The sequence below is a fragment of the Gobio gobio genome, assembly GCF_949357685.1.
Source record: "Gobio gobio genome assembly, chromosome: 16".
NCBI classification, from domain to species: Eukaryota; Metazoa; Chordata; class Actinopteri; order Cypriniformes; family Gobionidae; genus Gobio; species Gobio gobio.
The window spans coordinates 40257672-40282037 of record NC_137109.1 but is presented as its reverse complement, the minus strand read 5'-3'; the positions used below and the strand labels follow the sequence as shown (position 1 = coordinate 40282037).

General features: G+C 37.5%; 1 protein-coding gene across 2 annotated transcripts in view; it reads left to right on the top strand.

Annotated features, from left to right (window-relative positions):
* The window catches only part of fstl5 (follistatin-like 5), a 173560-nt gene that overhangs the window by 81497 nt on the left and 67697 nt on the right, over nucleotides 1-24366 (top strand). For both annotated transcript variants that reach the window (XM_079838564.1, XM_079838563.1), the window contains exon 6: nucleotides 3461-3581. In XM_079838564.1, coding sequence (XP_079694690.1) covers nucleotides 3461-3581 — 121 coding nt within the window. The remainder of the gene's footprint in view (nucleotides 1-3460; nucleotides 3582-24366) is intronic.

The window sequence follows — 24366 nt, the reverse complement described above, 5'->3', positions numbered from 1 at the left end:
CCCTATAGTGAATATTTGGTCTCACAGTAAACTCAAACGAACTGGGAGAGATTGTTCAACTTCTCATGAACTGTTTGACGCCATCAACATTGAGTGGAACAACACTGTAAAAAGCTGTCTGCAAGTTTACCCACTGCTTAAACGTTTAAAGAAAACAAATCTAATTTGCGCAGTTCTTGCTAATTTCCTGACCAGTGATTTGTGATTAAAATGGTTAGGACCATTAAAAGACCACTCAATATTTTTGGTTTGGCTTGACTTCATTTCAGGAGTGTAGATGAGGATTTATTGAAATTGCAAGAGTGAACAGAAAAGGGAAAACACATAAAAAAGAAAGACAAAAATACTGAATTTCCAAATGTTTAATCTGCTGTACTCTCAAAAGCAGCTCAAATGTCGTGGGTTTTCTTGATCAAAAAAATATAATTTATTCATCCTCATGACGTTCCAAACGTGTGTGGATTTCTTTCATCTGTGGAACTCAAAAGAAGATATTTTATATATATATTTATATGTATGGACAGTGGATGTCAATGGGGACAGACTGTTTGGCTATCAGCAGTCTTCAGAATATGTTATTTTTTCCATAGAAATAATAAAGTCATACAGGTTTGGAAAGACATGAGGATGAGTGAACAATGTCAGAATTTTCATTTTGGGTGTACTATCTTAAGTTTTAGAAAGGGAAAAGGAAATTATGAAGTCCAATCAAAGTCTGTATGCGAATACATATTGTTTTGGTTTGTTTACAACAATACAGCATCTAATTTTTAAATCTGATATGTTATGTGGATGGCTGGGGATCGCTTTTACCCATATTTTATTGCATTCATTTGAAATGGCAAATGAGCAGGCAAGCTTGTCTCTTTTTTTTAATGACTCGTTCATAAACTGATCCCAGGTCAGCTGTGCTTTATCTTGTCCTGAGGCAGAAAGATTACACCTGTCCATAGAGATACTGTGCATAGCAAAATGAGCAAAATATGAATTTATTCATATTTCTCCTGAGGAAAACTCTGAACGCACTTTCACTCTCTGTTAGAGACGTAAGCCATTTCAATTTCATTGTGCAATATTTTCATGTCATTTGCATATTTCTTCATTCTCAGTGGAAGAAGAATAGATCTCTTTTCATGCATGGCAGATCGAAGACAATGTAAAAAGTGAAAATTCGGACCAGCCCTGAATGCAAAAGTTTGGCCTTTTGACATGAAGCTACCGCAAGGATGAAAAGGTGATAGAGGAATAGGAACATGTATTGAAATGCCTTGCAGCGAAATCAAAACATTCTGCTCTAATAGAGCAATTAAACTCCATTAGTATTCTGTTCAAGTAGGTCTTCTGGTACACCTGGAATGATCTTCATGCAGAAAGTACAGTGACCGTCCATGAACTCTTTCTGTATTGTTATTGATGTCATATACAATACATTGTGCCATTCTGGAAACCACTTAACACAAAATAATTGTAAATAATTGTAATACCTTTAATACCAAGCCTTAAAGGGATAGTTCTCCCAAAAATTTAAATGACCTTTACTCACCCTCAAGCCATCCCAGGTGTATATGACATTCTTCTTTCAGATTAATACAATTGAAGTTCTATTAAAAAATGTCCTGGCTTTTCCAAGTATTGTAATGGCAGTGAATGGCGGCCCAAAATTTGAAGACCGAAAAAGTGCATCCATCCATTATAAAAGTAATCCACACGGCTCTGGGGGGTTAATAAAGACTTGCCATTCTGCAGACCGCCTTCCGTATTCAACTTACACAGAAAGTGTAACACCTCTCACAGTTCAAAATGCTTACACTACGTCCAACATCATCGTTGCACCAGTTACGCTTTTTTACGCTACGTCCGACGTCATTGTTGCGCTAGTTAGGCTTTTTCCGTAAGTTGAATATGGAAGGTGGCCCGCCAGAAGCTAGATATTTAACTTTATAACGTGTTAAATATGGATATTTTTCTTACAAAAAACTCATTGATTCGCTTCAGAAGGCCTTCATAACCCCCCCCCGGAGCCATGTGGAGTACTTTTATAATGGATGGATGCACTTTTTTGATCTTCAAATTTTGGGCTGCCATTGACTGCCATTATAAAGCTTGGATGAGCCAGGACATTTTTTAATATAACTCTGATTGTATTCGTCTGAAAGAAGAATCTCATATACACCTAGGATGGCTTGAGGGGGAGTAAATCATGGGCTAATTTTTATTTTTGGTTGAACTATCCCTTTAAAATATACAGTATAAAATACTACATAATTGTATATAATGGCCTCAAAGCATATTTGGAGGCTTAAGACACTTTAAAATGTGTGGATCACTGCACCTGATGCAAAATATAAAAAAAAAAAGTTCAAACAAGCGATGCTCAAAAACTTTTTTCCAGAAATATATCCTGCATTTGTGTGCATCCAGAAGTGTTTATGTTTAAAGTGATAGTACACGCCTAAAGCTGTTCTGAGATTTCATTTAGCACGGTGGATCTAATGTGGAGAGTCGTTCATTATGGAAAACTTTGCTGACATCGCCTGTAGCATTTCGGCATGCAGATCAGACTGGTGCATCAACAAATTCCAGCATTTGAAAGTTTGCTTGTTTGTTAGGGTTGTCTTCGAAGTGAATCAACACTGCAAAGCAAAAGAGGTGAAAGTGAAGGTTTTGAGTCTGTTTCTGTGCTGGTATCAAGTCTCTATAAGAGGATTAGAGTTTGCAGCAGATAATAAAAGGACTGGATTGAATCCGAATACACAGGTGACTGGTTTATGTCATATAAGTCATTTTGGGTCAGTCTTAGCACTAGGTATGCAAAAGCTTTCGTGAGATGCTCCTAAGATCAAGTCTATACTATGTGCTGTTTGTATCACTTTCAGAAATATATTGAATCCATTGACCACCCGTCACCAAGTAAATTATGATTGTTCATACCACATATGCTCAAGGCATTTTCCAAATCTTAACTGTAATCCACAGTGAATCTAACCCCTAACATTTATCAACAATCCCTCCAGGTTCCTTTCTCTAACTGTAATTACCATCAGATATTTCTGGCATGGATGAATGTATGATACAACGTGTTACAGTAATCCCTCATGTTTTCCAGCATAAGGCTGTTATAAAATCTTGCTCAGTTCTGGATGTCTGCCAGTCGACAGGATTCACAATGTCTGATGCAGATAGGAATCTTATCTTTAATTATTCAGAATGGTACACTAGAGCAGTGGTTTCGCTTCAGGATGGAGATTTTACAGCAGACGTCATGTGGAGGCCCAAGACGGCACCAAAATTGTGTAAACAAACATGTCCTTAATCTTGAGCATCATTTGTTAGAATTTCCTTGAGCTACATTCACTGCACAAAACACATTTGCTCTGGTAAACATTTTAAAGTGTCATACAGTAGATGCTGCTTTGGATGTCATCTCTTTAATGTTTCGATCTTTAATCTTGTCATGCAGGTCATCAAGCAGGAAGGTCTGAGCAGGACGGCATCGGAGTGCACCCTGTTCGACCTGTTCAAATATAACGACGTCAGCGATGACGAACACCTAACTAGAGAGGAGTTCTACGCAGCTTTTGGTGAGTGTTGGGTTTTGATAAAGTGATGAAGAAAGCTGAGAAAATTTTTCAGCTGCATAATTAGCACCGTAATGGCTGAATGCATATTCAGTAACTGTGACACTTATTTTCTGTGTCATTTGTTAGCAAATGGATAATTGCAGTATTTTCATAAAGAAACTGAAGACATTTTCAGCCTCGGTTACAGGTGTGAGCAGTTTTAATTTCATTGTGCAATATTTTCATGTTTGGATATTAGTTCATTCTCACTGGAAGTAGAATAGCCTCTTTTTCATTAGTGATTGGACGCATGAGGAAGTTAACTAGTACTGTGTCCGATTGGATATGATGAAAGTAATGACTTGCAGTTCAGTAAGTTGAGAAACACGTATTTAGTCAAGTTTAATTTGTTAACTTGATGGATTTTTGTTGTTGTTGACCGATTTGTGATTCTTTTTGACTGATTCAACTGACTCAGTCAATTGTTCACAAATCAAACTGCAACTACTGAGGACTTTATAATAGGAAGATGTGTTGTTTTGTGTTTATATTTCTTATTATTTTGCATTCACACCAATTTTTCATCTCATTATATTTAATTAGTCAGTAGTGGCATAGTGCCACCATCTGAGTTTTGCATCCATCTCTCTATATAGATAAAGCATCTTTCTGCATTGTTGTCCATTCCAAAGTAGATGCTTATTCTGACTTTTTTTTTAATCAACATATACATTTCATATTTTACCAATATTTATTTGCAGTATTTATTTTAGAGGTCACACTTGGCAGGTTTGGTTAGATTAAAAACAAACTTTTAAAAATCAAAGATTGCTCTGCGGTTCATTTGAATAAGTGTGAGCACTGCCATCCAAACCCTGCAGCGCACCAAAACAAGTGGACCGAGACCCACCTTTTGCAAACAAACTCTGGTGCGGTTCAACTGGAATTTGACATCTCATAAACAAGCTAAAAACAAGATGTGATGTCACAAGATGCATTCCTAAAAAGGACAAAATGCTCAAGAATACCTGTTTTTTTTTTCACATCATTAAAGTTGTGTTGCCCATTACAGTTCAGTACAGGCATCAGAACCACGTTTCCTTGCAGCAGATCTTCATTTGGGTGCAACTGAGGAGTTCCTGGCACTGTTTTGACTCCTTTACACATTTTATAAGCTGTTCATGAGTTCTCAGCTAGTAAAAAATACCATCTTACTGTATGTATGTACGTAGTAAATTGAGTGCATTTAGCCTAGCACACGGCATTGTTTTGGATGTTTGCAAAGTTCCGTCGCAATTTCTGTTTTGTTTCCATTATTTCAGTGTTAAAAATGGCAATGTGAACGCTACCAAGAGAACCAAACTACAAGTGTAAATAAACCCTTAAAAACATTACAGTACAGTGCTTCGTCTGTGCATGTGGAAGAATGTAGGCGTTAAAGAACTGTGAACAGAATCAAACATCATGAAAATGATTAGGTTTCAGTAAAATATTGCAGTATCTAGAACTGGTTCTTGGATCCCAGCCCTGCTCTTCATGGCAAGTTCAGACCATTGGCATGTCATGTAATGAAGTTACATTTCGCCGTTAGCCCATTCCACAGGGTCAGCTGCCTCTGAAATGGACTGTGACTCTGACAACCCACTGTTAGAAAGTCAGATCTTGCGGTCACCGTAAAGGTGAATGGATCCTAATTAAGCTCTAATTGAAGTCTACAGTCATATTTTTCAGTAAGCCACTGAACAGTGACGGCCTGAGTACGATTTTCCTCTTTCGTGTAGTCATTAACGGATTTGCTGAAGAGAAACCGAGGAACACTAATTAACTGCATGACTCAAGATGCCAGTAACATTTGGTATAGAGCATTTGGAAAATATGTTTTCTAAAGTAGATGAACACCCAGACACCATGGATTGTCTATAGTAATCAAGCCGATAAAAGATGTTTTATGCCGGGACATGACTGACCTCACTGAACTGAGACTGTCCTCTGGTATTATTATAAATATTTATATTTTATAGAAATATAATTCTAATGTATACACACACACACACACATTGGGTTTTCATGTTTTGTGAGGACATTCCATGGCCACGTAAGTGATGCCTGTAAGTCAATGACAGTAAAAAGTAGACATGATTTTATGAATATTTATAGGCTACTTTTATATTTTGGAGCAACTAACTCCACTCCTACCCTAAACCTACTCACTCTCAACAATATAAAACACATAACAGACAAATAAAAGTACAGTCACAGGTATTTATTGCAAAAACTGACCAAAAACAGTATAAAAGTATTAACTCATGTTGCATTCCTAGCATAGCTGTCAACATTGAACATTGAAAATAAGGGAGATTTCCCGGAATCCATCCACAAAATAAGGGATTTTTTTTTACACGATTCTTACCCACAAACTTAAAAAAAAGAGTCTAAAGAGTTTATAACTACACAAAATATTTTGATTTTGGCCGTCAGCGTCCTGATCCATCATCGCACATCACACTCATCTACTCTACTCTCCTTGAAGTTTACTTCCCGCTACTTTTTCCCTCTTCCTCCCGCCCGCGGCTGCAACTGTCTTCTTCTTCTTCGATAGTAGCCTAAGCCAGTGTTTCCCAACCTTTTTTCAGTCATTTTATCATACGTTACGCTAGGGGTATAACGGTACAGATTGCTCACGGTTCGGTTTGTATCACGGTTTTAGGTTCACCGTTTCGGTACGGTTCAGTATTTGCTATGTTCAGGGAAAAAAGGACTACTGTCAAATTAAAAAAAAGAAAATAATAAGAACAAATCATTTATATACAAGCAGCAGCACAAATAAATACTATTGAGTAAAGATACTAATAAAATAAACTATGCTTTTCAGGTTTTTCAGGTACGTCTAACATTAGTTTTCAGGTACAGAAATTGATCAAATGTAAAATAACATTGCATATTTGACTGTATGAATTAAAGATTAATCCTATTAAACTTACAAAAGCTATTCAATCAAGAGCAGTGAGTGATGCCCTTGTCTTTTGTTTGACATTAAACAGACAGCAGTAAAGGCTACTGCCCCTTTAAGACCTCGGATATGCGTCGTCTTTTCTGGACTGTAAAAAGTTTACTTAAGCCATATACAGACTATGTCTGCTAGAATACTCGTCATCAATATGGACATGTTGACATACTTTTTGCGTGAGTTTGTCCGTTCAAGAAAAAAGAGAACTCAATATTTGCGCGCTGAGAGACGTGTGCGCGCTCTAGGATGAGTGCACAGACAAATTTTCTCACAGTGCGCGCGACTTCTCATTCGCGTCTTCTGGCACTAAAACAGATAGTTGCGTGTTCTGAGTTAACACAATCAGAACGTAAAAATACGGGATATTTTACGGGAAAATACTAAAACGGGAAGACAGCGGGAAAAGAGCTAAAATACGTGAGAAACCCGGAAAAAACGGGAGGGTTGACAGCTATGATTCCTAGTCTTCTGAAGTCATACGATATCTTCATGTGTAGAACAGAGACATTGATCTTATTAAACATTGATCTTAATGTTTTAATCGCTGAAATGACGATCCAATCCGCCGCTCCGTGAACACACTCCACTCAGTCATATTAGGCTCGTTTGAGATGAGCAAAATCTGTCAAGAACCGATCACCAGTGATCACCGCGAGATGCATGCCGGTTAAAAATGTGTCCGAGTGTGGTCTGACCTGCTCTGATGTCATGCTGATGTGTGTCAAAAAACTCTCGCAATGGCAAGGCGTACATGTCGGATTCTGCAGTCGGGCGCAATTGCTCTCCAACTACTGTGCTGATCAAAAGCATGATGGGAAACGACTTGCTGACGACACAGCTTAATGCTTATTGGTTTAAACATATCATGTTAACCCTCTGGTCCTCTTCGGTCAAAAATGACCGAAAACTTTTACGTTTTTAAATTTTTGCCTTATCGGAATGGGATGACACTTGGTGACTTTTGTTGCATTAGCTATGTGAACACACAAAAAAATCAAGGAGATGATTCGGATATGTTAAAGGGTCGTAAAAAAAATAGTCACACTTGTCTCCTTCTCGGTCAAAAATGACCGACATAGGAAATGAATGTGAAATAAGCAAAAATACGAAAACTCAGAGAAACTTTTGGTGGTACAAACTACAAATCAGCCACTGTGCAGAAAGAAAGTGCACAGCAATGAAGGGGTGACACTCTAAAATGTCAAGAGTGCAAATTAGACACCCACACTCCCACACACACACACCCACGCACACACACACACACACACACACATAGAAATGAACAGGTAAGACTACAGCAGCAAAATTTGAGAATATGCTAAATGAAATTAATAAATGAAAAAAAAAATACAAAAGTGACTCTCTCGCTCAAATGCACACACACACACACACACACTCACACACACACACACACACACACACACGCACACACACACACACACACACACACACACAAACACACACACACACACACACAGAGAGAGAGAGACAGAAATTAAGAGGCAAGACATTTTTTTTTTGAAAAAATAAAGCTTTAGCCTACAGATGGTTACACGACATTACACATGTTTTTATTTTTTTTACGGCTCCAGAAGGCGCTATTCTCACTTCAAAAAATGGATTTTAAAGGCCTGCACTCTATTTTAATGTTAAATGTTGCATTTTTGAGGAAAAAAATTACAAATTGAAAAAATTACAAATTAAATATTAATTCTAATAGAAAAAATTGCTCATTAAAATTTTATAATTATTACATAGTACCATAGAATCCCTTCAAAATTCTAAATAATAATCAAAAAATATTATTGAACAGAAATATATTACATTGGTTTTCCTGAAGAAAAAAAAAGTGACATTTTAAGGCTTCGGTCACTTTTGACCGCAAAGGAGACAAGTGTGACCCCTAAACGAAGAGGACCAGAGGGTTAAACATCAATTTATCATGTTTTTATGTGTATATAAATTATGTGTGAATATTCCCAAACTCTCTGACTGTGCGAAATAACAAAAACTTTGGGTGTCTTGTTCATCCTATTTATTTTCATATAAAAGCAACAGAACTTAAAGGTCTCATGGCATGAAAATGTCATTTTATGAGGTTTTTTAACATTAATTTGAGTTCCCCTAGCCTTTTTATGTTCCTCAAGTGGCTTGAAATTTTGATGGGTGTAAACCGAGTTCTGGCTGTTTTTCTCTGCCTTTGAGAAAATGAGAGCTCAGACGAGCCGATCATACCAGGAAAGGTTACCTCCCCTTCCTCTGCTTAGCCCGCCCAGAGAAGTCGGAGAAAATGGATTGTTTATTTCACTTGCAATGTCAGCACAGGCTTTACAAACAGACTTTATGATATGGATTCGACAGCACCGCTGTCACAAACAGTGAGTAACAGTGTTCATTAATACCTGATCTGTGTTCAGTGATTTCTGATGTGTAGCTAATCATTCAAGTTCACTCAGACTTTCTTTCTAAATCGTCTAATACTGTTCATGCATCCGTGAATCAACCCAGTGACTAAACAACTTCGCATTGTTTCTCTTAGTAGCATGAAGCAAATCTGTTATTTAAAGTGTGATTAGACTAGACCCTCTCTTTATAATGTTTAATAATGTTCGAATCTCTCAATCATTCATGTCCATGTTGTGTTTACTGTTAGTTGTGGTGAAAGCATTCTGTCAGAGAAATAGCGCTGCAATAACGAGATCACTGCATTCATGCGATCAACAGTGTGTCTGTGAACTCGCTCATCACTGCAGCAGTTCATGTGATCTCCTCATTGCGATGGGAAAAGATAGAAAAATAATGCTATAATCAACACTTTCAGGATTCGTTCATCTTGACACCTGTAATTGTACATTACATGTGTTACAAAGTTCGTAGAATAAGAAGACAGGGTCGGCGTGACTGGGACTCGCGTTTATTCAGAACTCTCAGGTACAAACAAAATAAACTTGTGCTCTCAACAACTCAGTAAAATATAACTTTATCAGCAATCTTTATAAGCATTTTTCCAGTCTTCCAGCTCGCTCCGACTCTCCTGCAGTGCTTACAGACCTCGCTAAACCACGCCCCCCTCTGCCACATAATCTAACTCATTTCAAATGCAAAGATGTCAGCCAATCACAACAGTGGGCGTTTTTACTGAAGTCTCACAACAGACACGCCCCTTGAAACAGGTCATTCTAGCCAGATACTAAAGTCAGTATAGAAAAAAAGGCCTTTTATTTCTAAATTATGACATTTTTTGATGTAAAAATCATACTAACAATACAAGTACACCTCATGATACATTATAAAATAAATAAAAAAAAATCCATGCCATGGGACCTTTAAATTACATCCAGTTTATCAGCAACAAAGCGCACGAGTGTGAATCCCATGATATCCGCCTTTGATCTCGCAGGTGTCTGATGATCCACTACGAGAAGAGAGAACTGTCCGTCTTGCCTGCACTTCTTTCACTCCCCCCTCACTGCAGCCGCCTAGTATCGGCTGAATTTCAGGCGAGGCACATCTCAAACAAGCCTATTCATTCAAATGATACACCCGACTCTTGAGCATGACGCAATTGGTCACAAGACATACGACAGCCAATGCTGTCTAAGCTGACTTAACGTTTCTTCCGGCGGCAATTTTTGAAATGTGTTTATGATCTTCGGCGGATGGACTCGTCGCTGCTGATCGCTTTTGTGGATTTTCTTCACACAAATCAATCGTTTGGCCTCAGAACACTTGGAATATTGTACTTTTTGAATACATTTTGCCTGCAGTCATATCTGCCTGTTATATCCTGTTTTTTATCATACAAAAATGGGTAGGTTTAGGGAAGGGATTGGGTTACGTGTTCAAAATGTTTCTGAATACTGTAAATAAAAAAAGAAAATAAATGTAAATAAAATTATGCTGGCTGATTAAATCGAGAATCACACTCCATGTCATAATGGCAAAATTATAGTTTCAATCATAGTCCAATAAATAGTTTCATCATGACGATAACCATGCCCAACGCATCTGTATACTGTCATTGACTTACATAGGCATCACTTCCGTGGACCCATCACGGAATTTTCGGTGATAACTGCCACTGATTTTGAGTGGGCCATGTTCATTTCACCGAATTCTGTGAGACCAGGTTGTCCATGGACATTATTTTTTAGTTTGTTTTACAGTGCAAACTTAATAATAAACAGAATACTTAATATCATATCCCCTAATCTTAAACCTACCAAAAAAAAAAAAAAAAAAAAAAAAAAATGGATTTTTACATTTTTAAAAAACATAATTTAGAATTATTTATACACAAACACTACTGTTCAAAAATGTGAAGTCTTTGAGGGTTTTTTTATGTTACTGTGTTGTTTTTTTATCTATTATGATAACCAAGGCAGTATCCATTTTTTTGTAATTTATAAATGCATTTATAAACGTATTTGTGGAAACTGTAATACAGTTTTGTTTCAGTATTTTTTGGATAACTAGAAGGTTCAAAAGAACAGCATATATAAAACATATTTAAATAAGAACGTTTTAATTTAAGTCTTTCCTGTCACTTTTTTATAAATGTAATATATCGTAGCTGAATAAAAGTATTACAATCGTGTGTGTGTGTGTGTGTGTGTGTGTGTGTGTGTGTGTGTGTGTGTGTGTGTGTGTGTGTGTGTGTGTGTGTGTGTATACACACAAATATATATACACACAAAATAAACAAACATATAGAACAAAATGAGTCCTAATTGTAATATTAACAATATTATATTGTATTATTAGTCAGGGCTTCCTTTCTTATTTTTGGGCTTTTGCTCTTTGTAGAAACATTTTGTGAAATTTCCATCTCAATAATAAATTAGTGTTCCCAATATGGATAAAAGCCTTGAGTTCTTGGTTCTAAATGCAGGCTCCCTATGGACGGCTAAGACATCCCTTATGTCACAAGAAATGACACGTTGAAGGATTCTTAAGTAAAAGTAAAGGCTAAATGAGTTCCAACCTTTTACTCTAACATTCAGCACATCTGCTCTCTCTCATTTTGCTTTTTAGTCTCATCTTCCTCTGACATTTCAATTTGACTCAATTTGCTCTGACATTCAGTAAGGGCCAACATATTTTAGTTCTGGGATAGGATAAAAAAAAAATGGACAACAATGCAGGGAGCACTTTTGTGAGAATCGCACTGGGTTTTTGAGCATGAAGCAGCTTTTCAGACAGGAAGTAGGTTATGGAATGAGAATCACTGTCTCAGTCTGCCCCCATGCCCTTCCTCCGATCTCAGCGGGAATTTGGATGAGGCGGGAACAGCCCTACAGGCAAACAAAACAAAATTGCATTGCTACTTTTGCGTTTCTTCTAAACTTGAAGATAAAAAGATTACAAGACATTTTGTCAGACGCCTTCAGAGAACTCCTTCACACTCTCTCTTCTGCTCCTGATGCTTTGAACAAATGTTTTCTTTAAAAGTTTGAAGAATACTACTTTATAAGCAGTGCGTGTTTGTTGTATCAACAGCATTGGGATTCATGCTGTGAGCTGGTGCTTTAGATATCTGCCACAATGTGTATGAGTATGTGAATGCATTTAATCAGTTCGGACTTCAGTGTGAAATGTACCCACTGATATGTGCTTCTCAGATTCACCTGATCCTGATTTCTTTTTCCACTGCATGGTTGCCTGCTCTAAACCATTTTCCCAATGTTTTCTCAGTCTACCCTCGTTGACCCAGTTCACTCCATGTATATTCACACAGACAGCGATTTGCAGCATCAAAGCAACTCGAAATCATTCATTTAATGTGGGCATGTCCAACAAAGTTGAGTGGAGAAAAGTTTAACTTTATGCAAATGAGCATTGATGTAATATGGCAACTTTTGATAGAAGTAAAGGCAGTGGTCTGTCTACTGTGAGATGGTAGTCAAGTGTAGGCAAGATGGAGAGGTTAATGCCACTGTGAGCAATTTCACCGTTCTATGTAATTTGTTTCAGCCCACATACGGCAATATAATACAAAATGATGCAAATAAACTATATCAGAAATTGTTGGTGTTCTGAGTGATTTTGATTCATAGAATGAAACTCATTAATCTTGTTCATACTGTATTGTGCACTGCAATTTAAACACCAACACTTTCCCTGCAACAAGAAAAACGGATTGATTGCCATAATAGAAAGATATATTTTTATCATTTGCAATCAGATTTTCAAAACTAATTATGGCTAATTGTACAGCCTATTAATAATATATTACAATAACGGTCAATTATATCCCTGTTGAAAAAAAAAACTGCATTATGCTGGTTAGGTATGTTTTGAAGGATGGCAGCTGGTTTATGCTGGTCCTTAGTCGGTCATGAGCTGGTTTAAACTGGTCCGTAGGTGGTCCTGAGCTGGAGCTAGTTTCTTAGGGCCAGCTTCGGACCAGCACTTAAACCAGCTCCTGACCAGCTAAGGACCAACTCAAACCAGTTGCCATGCTTCAAAACATACCTAACCAGCATATGCTGGGTTTTTTTTTCAACAGGGATGGCAACCTGCAGTGATAAAATCGCTCTGTGTGTGAACAGTCGAGCAGCTGTTTCTCCAGCATTCATGGTGAAATTTGATCTGGCTTTATCACTTGTTAGATATTATGATGCAGGAGATGCAGCTGAAAATCTGTAAACAACATGATTTATTGGCTGGTTTTAACATTCATTTGTTGCATGAATGATTTATTATTTCACATGAATAACTCAGACTTATTCTTGCATGATTTTGATCTCAGTGTTCTGATATGGCGGGAAAAGTACACTATGGTTTGGTAAACTCTAGTTTGATGGGGTTAGCGCACCTCGATCTGATAGGGTTGGTATACTTTGGTATGATAAGGAAGGTTGAATCTGGTCTGATGGGATTTACTGATGTGTGAGAGAACAGAGCTTGTCAGCGTTGACTTGTGTTGTTCAAACTCTCCAGGTCTGAGAGTACATCATTCACTTGGGTATAGATCTCAGTCCTGATGGAGGGTGACAGGCCATGAAAGCATGAAACAGTCCAGTTTTGGTTTGGATAGTCTCTGGTCTCCCTAGAGTAAGATGGTGGGCAAGAGAATCTAAAATAGCTGGGCGAGGTATCTTATGCGGTGTGAAAGTAAATTACCGGTATGCAGCCTAAAAACATACTAATTGCACTGCATCTAAGTACATTACTGAAAGATGCTATCAGGGTTCTTCATGGCCTCTTGATTCCATATTGCAGCAATTAGCACATGGACTGTGAGAAGTTCTGGAGACATGCTAAATGTGTTTACTCAGATTCTGGCCCTTTTCTCTGGCACTCGGGAGCATTTTCATTTCTCCTCAAGAATTTGAGTAGTTCACACATTTAGGGCTTAACATGTGACTCGTTTATTCATAGCTGTAATTATAATTAATGTATACTCATGTTTTTCATCAGGTTCGGTGCCCGACATGCATGAATCTCACAGGCTCTGTGAGTATGGGGAAAATTGGACTGGTAATATCTTGCATATATTTCAGCATCAGTTTAGTAATGCGTTTTCCAAATCTGAGCTTTTATAATGATTGCATATTGCAAGCTTGTCCTGCCATGTGTTCATTAGCAATGACTTACCGTATTCGTGAACCAATCATTCAAGTCAATACCGTCATATCGCCCAGCCAAAAACCTGCTCTTGTACAGCACTTTGACATTATTATGGCATTATTGACATAACATGACTAGCTGTGATACGGTTTTGAAATAATGGCTGTTACCCATTCCAAGAACGCAGGTCTTGCCAAGCGACCTTGAAAGAACGAACTCGGAAGGATGCAAGGACACAAAAGGCATCTTTGTGAGAATTGTGATGTGCTGCGATCTTGTTGCTCAACTGACTGTCCTAGCATAAGTAGCGACTAATGCACAATAAATACAACATAACATCACAAAAAATGTCACAACCTATTAAAAAATTATTATAGACATTATTTTCATATATTTTTTTTATTTTTTTATTTTACTGGGTGTATTTATGAAAATGAGTAGCTTTTGTGTTACCTTAACACGCTTTTTATGAAATCTCATGAAACCCTGCCTAAGAAACGATAGGAGGGTTAAATTAATGACTGATGGTTTGTTCAGGTCATGTGTTATATATATATATATCATGTCACTCTCTTAAAACTCATTCTTTCCTCACTTTCCTTCTTTCTGCAACTGTGTGTGTGTGTGTGTGTGTGTGTGTGTGTGTGTGTGTGTGTGTGTGTGTGTGTGTGTGTGTGTGTGTGTGTGTGTGTGTGTGTGTGTGTGTGTGTGTGTGTGTGTGTGTGTGTGTGTGTGTGTGTGTGTGTGTGTGTGTGTGTGTGTGTGTGTGTGTGTGTGTGTGAGTGTGTGATTGTGTTAGATATTAGTTTTATACTGCAGGCTTTCTTCAGGTTATCACTTTATTAAAATTAAGCAAAACAAACGGAAAACTGTTTACTTTCACAAGCTTGCAATGGAAATCTCTTAAGTGAGAATGAGAACTTTAAAGCTTACAGGCTTCCGTAAGCTTTATGCTTCTGGGATTTCTAACGTTTCGATTCTCTCAAGTCTGCAGTTGATGCATCCTCGATATCAAGACCACATCCGGGTACTTTCATGCGTCCTCTGTACTTGCGTTCTTGAGTATTGGAATTGAACTTCGGGTGATGATAACGTAGTACGAGTATCACTGTTTTGTGCTATACAAATAAATTTGACTTGACTTGACTTAATGAATCTATTGAATGAAGTGATTTGTTCGGGAATTGGACTGAATTAGTCGGATTCAATACAGTGATTCTTTTTTATATTATGTCATCACATTGCCATCACACCATCTCTGACATCCCTAATCAAAATCAAATCAAAGGCACATATTTATTAATCTCTAAAACTGGACTGAACCGATTGGGTTGAATCATTTTGTGAAAAAATAATTTATTCTGGTTGTGTGAACTGGTTCAGCCAAAAAGATTTGTGCCGTAACATGTTTATGCTTGAACTGGTAAACTATACTTGACTTATGCTAATAAGATTGATAGTTAGTTAGGAATTACTTCAGGTTTTCTTTCAAAAGAAAATTGTAAAATTCGTATTGTTTGGGGAAGTTTTGGAAGCCAACAATGTGTTAAAAAAATGGCAAATCTTCCAGTCGTTTTTCTGCTTTTGACCCTTGTTTACTCATGCTCTTACTTGTGATTGGTGCATCTATGTGGTTCTTTATCATGATTGGTTTGTTCAGTTGGCATATCTGTATGCTTCATGCTCCAAACTATTTACATCCCCCAGTGGAGTCAGAAGGCAATTACTTAACGCCACGCCGGCCCACAATGCTGTTCCTTTCACCTGTCAGGGCTGATATGCCTCCAGAGAGAACGTCAATCCACCTGCTCTGTCTGCTAAACAGACAAATGCACGCGTGGGCACTCACACACAGAAATACAGGATCCGCTCAATATCATTGACAGTGGAGAATTGTGTGATAAGAAACAGGGCCTCACTTGAAACAAAATTGGCTTCAGTGAAAGGCAATATAGACTTTTAAAGATTGCCATATGGGAAGTGAGAAAAAAGCAAGGTGGAAAGTTAGAGAGATGGAGGAAAAAAACTAATTCACAGCTCTGTAATATGGTGTGAAATGCACTTTAATATATCAAGTTTAACCAGGAGTCTATCCCACTTTTTTCCTGAACAGTCCCTCTTGTATACAAGCTCCAGTTAGCCCAATTAGAAGTATGTGTACTGTGATGGCATGCTAATATGAGTGTGTCTCCAGTGTCCCTACTGACAAGTGCCACGGAGATGGTGTTTCTCACAGGTGGTGTGAAGTCAGCCTTTCTTCAGCTTCTATTACTGCCTGTCTCTCACATTGATTGGGTCACAGTAAAGGTTTTATTCCATCTGACTTCGATGACTTCAACTTTTAAAAGATTCTGCAGCTATCAGAGAGTCCATACGGGCTCATAAATGTACTAGTGGATGGGTGACAGAGAGCGGAGCATGACTTTTGATGGAAGGGCAGCTGGTAATTATGATTGAAGACCGTTGACTGCATCGCTGCTTTTGTTGGAAAGGGTCTGCTGTTGTTTTCTTGAGCTTTTATGTTGTATAGTGTTCTAAAGTCTAATGAATGAAATCTTGGTATTCCTCTGGTTTTCTAAACAGATGTGACTTTAGAATTGTTGTGTTATTTCCAGGGTTGTGTGCCATTCAGAATTGGGTTTAGAAGGCATTTTATATTCCCGTTCAATGCCTGGGTATGTATTTAAAATTAAACTGAGGTTTCAAACAGATGCTGATTAGCATTTCAAATTCGGAGGCAAGGTAAAAAAATTGGTAACACTTTATTTTGATGGTCTCCTTTAGACATTATTTTGACTATAAGTATACCTACATTGACACCTACATGTCAACTAACTCTCTTTAGAGTACACTGTCTGCTTAATATAAGCTATTGAAAGATTACAAATGTATACATTGTTATATCTAGGTTCTAATGTAATAGAATATAACTGAAAACATTTTCTATATTTGTGTTTTACATTTTGAAGTAAACTTGAAGTAAACGTATTTTGTCTTTATGTACTTCCTGACTATTTACCATGACAAGTTTAGAGCAATACTGCCTGAGTGATTGGATTAGCATCTATGCATTTGAATGACACTGTTATGCTGATTGAATTAGGACAGGTCATACCGTTATGTCTAAGGTGTGTCCTTTACCTACACAACATATGCATTCCTTTGTTTGAATGTCTCCTCCCCTGCTGTATAATCCCTCCCCCTGAAATGTAGATAAATTGCATTGTTTTGTACTGTTAAATTAGACTGTTTTCGGATGACCTGCAGCACAGAGAGTTCTCATTAAAAGAATAACTTCTGTTTGAACGCAATCCTGAAGTCTCCTGGTCTTCACTTCTGAGTTTCCTACACTTTAGAAGATAAAAGTTCACAACACTATTAAAGGGATAGTTCACCCAAAAATGAAAATTCTGTCATCCTTTACTCACCCTCAAGTTTTTCCAACCCTGTATGAGTTTCTTTGTTCTGCTGAACACAAAAGAAGATATTTTGAAGAATGTTTGTAACCAAGCAGATAGAGCAACCATTGACTACCATAGTATTTTTCCCCCTACTATGGTAGTCAATGGTTGCTCTATCTGCTTGGTTACAAACATTCTTCAAAATATCTTCTTGTGTTCAGCAGAACAAAGAAACTCATACAGGTTTAGTACAAGAACAACTTGAGGGTGAGTAAATTATGACAGAATTTTCATTTTTGGCTGAACTATCCCTTTAATTCATTATGATGGTCTTATGGTTTATGTATTTTTGAGCAATGTGAGAAAAGGTGAAGACCTGGTAGTGTAATAGTGTTTAATGTTCAATTATGTTGGAATTATTAGAAAAATTGAGTGGAGCATTTGCTTAGACTGTGGACTGATAGAGCTAATGACTCATGACTGCTTTGCTGAAGGAGCTTTTAAATTCATTTCAAATTCAAATTCATTCATCATTTAAGATGCTAATGTGTGCTATTGCTAGCTAAAAGTTTGTCAAATAGCTAGTGCAGTATTATAATTCAGTTGTGTGAATTTAAAATATATGAAATTGAATTGGATAATTGAATGCCTGAATCATGTCAGAGAGCCATATAAAATTCACTTTGAGACTACTTAATTGGTTCACTTAAAATGACTTCATTCCATGATGTTGAAGTTACATGAACAAATTATGCTTGTTTAAATTAATCGATTCATGTGGGACCGATGTCCCAAGATTCAATCATGTAAATCCAACACACTTTTTTTTCTGTGTAACTTTGCAAGTACGTGTCAACTTATTCCACTAAACCTAACCCTACCAGTCCACTAAAACTCAACTGAGAGTTAGTTGACATGTAATGAATGTAAGTTGACATGTAGGTGAATGTTACTTATAGTCAACACCCCGGTGATAACTGACCCCCTAAAAGAGGACTAAAAAAACGTACAGTTTTGTGACCTGTGTGACCATTGGGATTTCTCTCACTGAGTTGGATTTACTGTAGCTCTTTTTGCAGAAGAAGCATCACCACTCTGTAATGGGAAAGAGTGTGAACTCCAGGCGTGCTCTTCAGTTTTAATTCCACACTGCTGCTGTGAGAGATGGTCGAGCCCTGAGGGAGAGTCTACTCATCTGCTACACATGCTCTAAATGAGGGGGCAAAACCTCTACTTGCTGTACTGTCATTAATCACAAACGTTGACTCGGGATTAAATGCCTGGACAGAACCTGCCATGATATTTTCACATTATATGTAGTCTTGCGATGTGATCGGCGCACCATATTTGTTTAGGCTGCATCCAGGTGTTTTTATACCATAATCTTGTTCTGTCTTTCTGTTTCCTACACTGACACACACATAAAGAAATACTCATCTTCTCACTCGTATTCCTTGTTCTGAAAAATCCATTCACCTTCCAATCCTACAGGGAATTGTAAAACGTGGTGCCTTGCCCTGGAGCAAAATCCAAATCTACTAAGACAAAAGAGTGTAATTGAATGGCTTGAAAAGATACTACTGAACACTAGAGCTTACTCACATGGTCTGAAAGGTAGTTGTACTTGTAATGATTTACAGAATTCAGGCTTTATTTTTTAAGAGTTCACATTTGTAAAATTTTTTGCCAATGACAATAGGGTAAAAAGAGGAAGATGTAGTTAACACCATATAGAGATTAGTCATGCTTAAATGTATAGTTCACCCCGATTTGAAGGTCCAAAAAAGCACCATCTGTGTAATTTTTTTTTTTTTTTAGGATTCCATGATTAAAAAAAGTTCAAAGAACATAATTTATTTGGAATAAATATTCATAATTCAAATATTCATATTATAACATTATAAATGTTTAATACAAGTATTAAAATTAAAGTCACATGGACCATTTGCATGATACTTTTATGTCACTTTTTGTCCTTTATAGTGTCTGGCAGTGGAAATAATATGAATTATTGTATGAGGAAAAAAGCAGAAGTAAAATCTAATTTGGAGTTTTGCAGAAAAAAAAACTTAATTAATGACAAAAATATCAAGAGTGAATTGTTGCTTTTTGTGTATTCTCTAAACACTCAAGTTTAATAGTCATGGATAAAATAGAAATGTTATATTCATGCAATTTTTTTCCCCAATTACTGGCATTTCCTGACATAATGTGGCATGAGCTGACAGCACTATCATAAAATGACTGGTTGACAGGTGGCAGGTGATTAGGAAAGGAATAAATAGGTTTGCCTGGATACAGCAAATGGAAATTTACTGTCTAACAAATTTGTTTGGTTTCAGTCTGTTCTTTCAGTTGGTATTTCTGAGGACCTCACATTATCATTTACACATACTATAAAAGCCACAATTTGGTAAGTCAGCAAGAGTTCATTATCTTTGTCCACACCACTTTATGAAACCGCTTGAGCTTGTCTTTTTGTTTTTGTATTAGTGGGGCAGAAATGGAAATTTTTGAATGCTGAGAGTCGCTGGGTTCGTAGTGGAAAAGAACAATGTCACATTCAGCTCTCACATGCTCAGACACATGTTCCATTCTGTCAAGTTTTTGCATGGCTCACTGTCGTTTCTTCTGAATTCACAAAATAAATGCAAATATAGGGGTCCTTACTTCTAATGTAAAACCTCTGGTGTAGAGCTGCAATTACCACAAAGCATCAAGCTTCACAATCATTCAATCATAATTCTGTGTTTTACATTTTCAGTGGACCATAGACTGTAAAAAATACAACCTTCACTTCACAACTGCACCTTCACTGTCTTCCATTGTAGAAAAGTGAAGCCGTCAATGTCCAAAGATGGCACTGACATCTTGTGCTAATTAAGTTTTTCTGAGTCTGCACAGTAGTGAGGGTAAAGTGTAGCCGCAGTATCAAAGTCCCGCCCACACTACTGCAGAATCAATCGCACTTTTTGGCCTGACTGCTCCAATTTTGCTGTCTGTTGATTGCAGCTAAACTGAAGGCTTGTTAAAATAAGATACAATAAATACAATTACAATACTAACCACATTTTCATATTTAGAAAAAGTTACATACATTAAAATATTGTATACTGTAAACTACTAGCAATGTAATTTCTCATATTATTGAAATTAAACAACAATCACAAATAGGGGTGACAGCTAAATCAACAATCTTTAGCTCATGCAGTCTGTTTTAGCTAAGGCTACGTCTACATTAATCCGGATAGATTTGAAAACTGAGTTTTCATTTCAAAACGCTCTCCGCACACTAGCGTTTTCCAAAAGTTTCTCATCAGAGTTGACTAAAGTAGAAGTAGATTGGTCTTGCCTTCTCGCGAGGCAGCGGCAGTGTTGCCGTTTTCCCACAGAATTAGGCTACTTCAACACTGTTGCCGCGGGCTGTTTTTCATGTCCGCGGGTTGAAGCGACCCCAGTTATGTGATATTTAGCCCCGGGAATGCGAATTTTAGTAGGCAACCATGCCAAAAAACACATATTTTACCCCCCAAATGTGATTTTTACCGGGGAAGCCCCCCTGAAACGCGATTGGGCTTGTTTTGGGCTAGTTTTGAGTAGCAATTGGGCGGGAAAACCTGGCAACCCTGGGCAGTGGGAAACACAAACACACCAGGCTTGTTCGAGATGCATCGGCGCTGCGCAGACCGATCCACGTATGATATCAAAAAACCACATGAGTGAATCAAATGCATAAGGAGTCGTATGCTCTCGCCGGACTCGTTGTCATACGGCGATCGGTCTCTGCACAGCACCGCTGCGAACAAGCCTTCCATCAACAATGCAAACGTTGCGTTCCTATTGATTCACATGGCTTTACGATCCTACACCGGCATCAAAACACAGCGAAAACACAGCGAATCCAACGCATTCATGCAGTTCGCCGTAATTTGTATCGACGGAGATTACAAACGAGCAGCAGCTGTTAGCTCCATTAGCTGCTATTTCAAAAATGGCGGATCTCAAGTTTGTGTTCGTCTTGTTGACCCCGCCCCCAGCGCCTGACGTAATCGGTTCTTACTTCTAGCCCAGCAATGTTTTGGTGCTACTTAAGAACCACTTTTCCTGGCTCGGAGCTGGTGCTTTGGGTGTGGAAACACAAAGAACCGATTTGAAACTAGGCTCTGGCTCCGAACTAGCACCAGCACTGCCTTGGTGGAAAAGGGCTAACTGAGATGATACAGACACCATAAAGTTATCACACAATTCTTCTGGCTGGATCATTTTATTTAGCAAAATATCTCACTATTCACTGATGCGTCCATGATTCACTCGGTCAACCATTATTATGTTTGATCTAAAACGCAACTCCACTCGTGTTTTGCTGCAGGGCATCAAATGCAAGTACATTTTATGTCATCCTTGCAGGACTGTGATATGAAGTGTGCAAAGTAACTTATTTTAGCAACTGTGTGAAAATGAATAGCACATAACTCTTGCACAATAGCGGTATAAACATGCATATCTATTTGTACAATATGCGTCACATGACTAAGCATGCGTCATCGTTTTCAAATACCTCCGTCTTCACAGTCCACACTACGACACAAAGACAAAGTTTTCAAATGTATCCGCTTTGGAGAGCGTTTTCAAAAACGACGTTTTTGTTGACTTAAAAGACTGTTTCAGTGTGGACGGAAGGCCAAAACGAAGAGAAAAAGATGCATTTTCAAAGGAAAACGTATTAGTGTGGACATGGCCTATAGTTAGCATCCTAGAATTTATTGTTAACACCTATACAGCAACCAGTTATAAATGCAAATGCTAAAACCGAAAGAACTATCGACGTCGCGAAATAGCACTAGCAATTAAAAAAACAAACATCTCTTGCACTTTGTGCATGGCGGTTTTGTGTTGTGAACCTCTCGAATTTAAAGAGAATAAAATAATGACAACAATAAGAAAATAACAAAATAATGTGCATCTTGTCATGGCATTAGAGTTTGCATACAGTTCTGTTGTGTCTAATATGAATAGACCTAAGCTATTGCCAGATAATCACTTTATCTCTAACGTTACCATACTTTTAACAGACTTGGATTGTTTGTGATTCTGTCTGTCATCCTTTCTTGCATTGTCTTGAGCCTTCACTTTGCCAATTATATGCTATATTGTTAGTAGCCTGGATAGCCCACAGTCATTATGCTACATCATATCATCAATATGTAGTTATTTTGGTGAAAGTAACTCAAAAGTAATGTAACGCATTACAATTCTGAGACAGTAATATTGTAAGGTAACAAATTACTTTTAAATAACAGTAACAAGTAATCTATAATGTATAACAGTTTGAAAGTAACTTGCACAAAACTGATTATATCACACACAACATATACTATAATATTTATCACTTTCAGCAGTATTTTATGTAATATCAGGGTTTTCTGTAAAATTACATGCGATATTGCATTTATACCACTGTATATGGGTATGGGGGGGGTACATAAAAAAGATCATATTCATCCATGTCATCTGCAGATTTTAAGAGGTTCATTTTTGCTATCCTCATTTTAGACACAAATTCGTTTTTTACCATATTAATTTATACAATAAAAAAGAATTAGTAATCTATTCGCTAACAATCATCTGCTTTTTAATTTAGGCTTGTTGTTTTTTTAACTTGCTGGCCCATAACATTACTAATTAGCTTATAAAGTTGTACAGTTTAGTGCAGAACAACTCTTTATGTCAGTGTGAAATAAAAAGTTATGTACAAATAACTAACTAACAAAAAACAAACTCTTGAACTTAAATCACCATGATAAAAATAGAAACCATTTTCTTACACAAGGCCTCTTTCCACAGCTGAGTGAAGGTTGCTCTGTGCCTGCTAAAAGATGTAATGGTGCATTAAAGCCAGGTTAAATGATGTCTTTTCTGACCACTCAGCCCCTAGTTTCAAAGTATACAGTTGTAGTTGTTTTGTAAATGCATCTATGCCACCTCTGAGCAGCATTAAACAGACTGTGTAAAGCCACTTTAGAAGCACTTATGTTTCATCTTTGCCGTGTGAATTTTGCAACAGACAGGTTAACCCATACAAGTCTGCACAGTTTTGGGGCCCTTTAGAAGTTTTGACATGCTCTGACATTTGCTATATGTTTCTGTTCAAAATTCAGACTTAGAAATAAGCAAACTCTGCTACATATCTGATCTCTGGTTAAATACATAAAAAGTGATGCTCGTGCATTTGTGCTATGGTGCATATACTCTCAGATCCTCTCTCTCTCTCTCTCTCTCTCTCTCTCGCTCTCTCTCTCTCATAACTGTTCCACAGAAGTATTCCCCTGAAATCACTCATGCCATGCAGATTGAATCGGACGTTAAATGAGGGTTGCTAAAGGTGCACCAGCTCTACACTGCTGTTATCCACTATATGAGCTTGGAGCAACACAATGAATAAGAGACATTACTGACTAATTTGGTAAATTAGCTTTAAATGAGAGCACAGCGCTGAAATGCGAAATTGCCATTTGCGAGGCGAGAGGCATGTTTGTCTTGTGTGCAAGCTGGTTATAATTCCCAGGATCTTTAATTGCATAATCATTTGAGATATCCCAACCCATGTACTCATTTGTTTTGCCGCAGCTTGATTATGTTTTTCACTTGTGTGCATCTCTGTGCATCACTGTAATTAAAATATCTGAAAAATTCATTTTAGATGTCACTAACATGATCACGGGAAGGAGATCAAATCAATCACGATTCAGTGCAATTTTATTGAAGAACCTACTTTAAAACTAGCTTGTCAGCCTGTCATAAATTAAAGTAGTTAAAGCAAAGGCAA